The 566-nt window shown below is 49.1% G+C and overlaps 1 protein-coding gene across 1 annotated transcript in view; it reads left to right on the top strand.

Moving 5' to 3' along the window:
* Positions 1 to 566, top strand: part of LOC101847740 (rho family-interacting cell polarization regulator 2) — a gene marked incomplete in the record, with an annotated part of 45,899 nt that overhangs the window by 40,199 nt on the left and 5,134 nt on the right. Inside the window, 1 exon segment of the mRNA XM_035970787.1 lies at positions 73 to 222. Coding sequence (XP_035826680.1) covers positions 73 to 222 — 150 coding nt within the window.

Here is a 566-nt window from a genome sequence, read left to right as displayed (position 1 = left end):
CTTCATCACTGACCCATACACATCCATGAACCTTCTCTCACCCTGTGCGTCAACTTTTGTGTCTGTCGACAGTGCGTCTGATGGACCGGCTGAGCTCGTCCAGTTCCGACATCGTCATCAAAGCTATCCTGACCTTGAGAGAGGAGCTGCCCCCGCCCACGTGCCTCAAGGTCATGGTCAGACTGCTGGTCGCAGGCAACAAGGAGATGCATTCTTCTGCTGGTGAGCTGTGTTCTATACTTCTTTCTCGCTCTCGCTCTCGCTCTTTTTTTTCTCTCTCTCTCCTCGTCTCTCCTTTCCGTCTCTCTACTGGCGACAAGGAGATGCATTCTTGTGCTAGTGAGCTATGTTCTGCTTCTTTCTCTCTCTTTTTTTTACTTTCTCACTTCCCGTCTCTCCGTCTTTTTCTTTTTCTCTTTCTGTCTCTCTACTGGCAACAAGGAGATGTATTCTTCTGCTGGTGAGCTATGTTATCTTTGTCTGTCTGTCTGTTTGTCTCCCCCACCCCCCTCTCTCTTTCTCTCTCTCTTTCTTTCTCTCTCTCTCTCTCTCTCTCTCTCTCTCTC

The sequence above is a fragment of the Aplysia californica genome, unplaced genomic scaffold (genome assembly GCF_000002075.1).
Source record: "Aplysia californica isolate F4 #8 unplaced genomic scaffold, AplCal3.0 scaffold00320, whole genome shotgun sequence".
Lineage (NCBI taxonomy): Eukaryota > Metazoa > Mollusca > Gastropoda > Aplysiida > Aplysiidae > Aplysia > Aplysia californica.
Note: the sequence above shows the minus strand (reverse complement) of the source record. Positions and strands in the feature narration are given on the sequence as shown.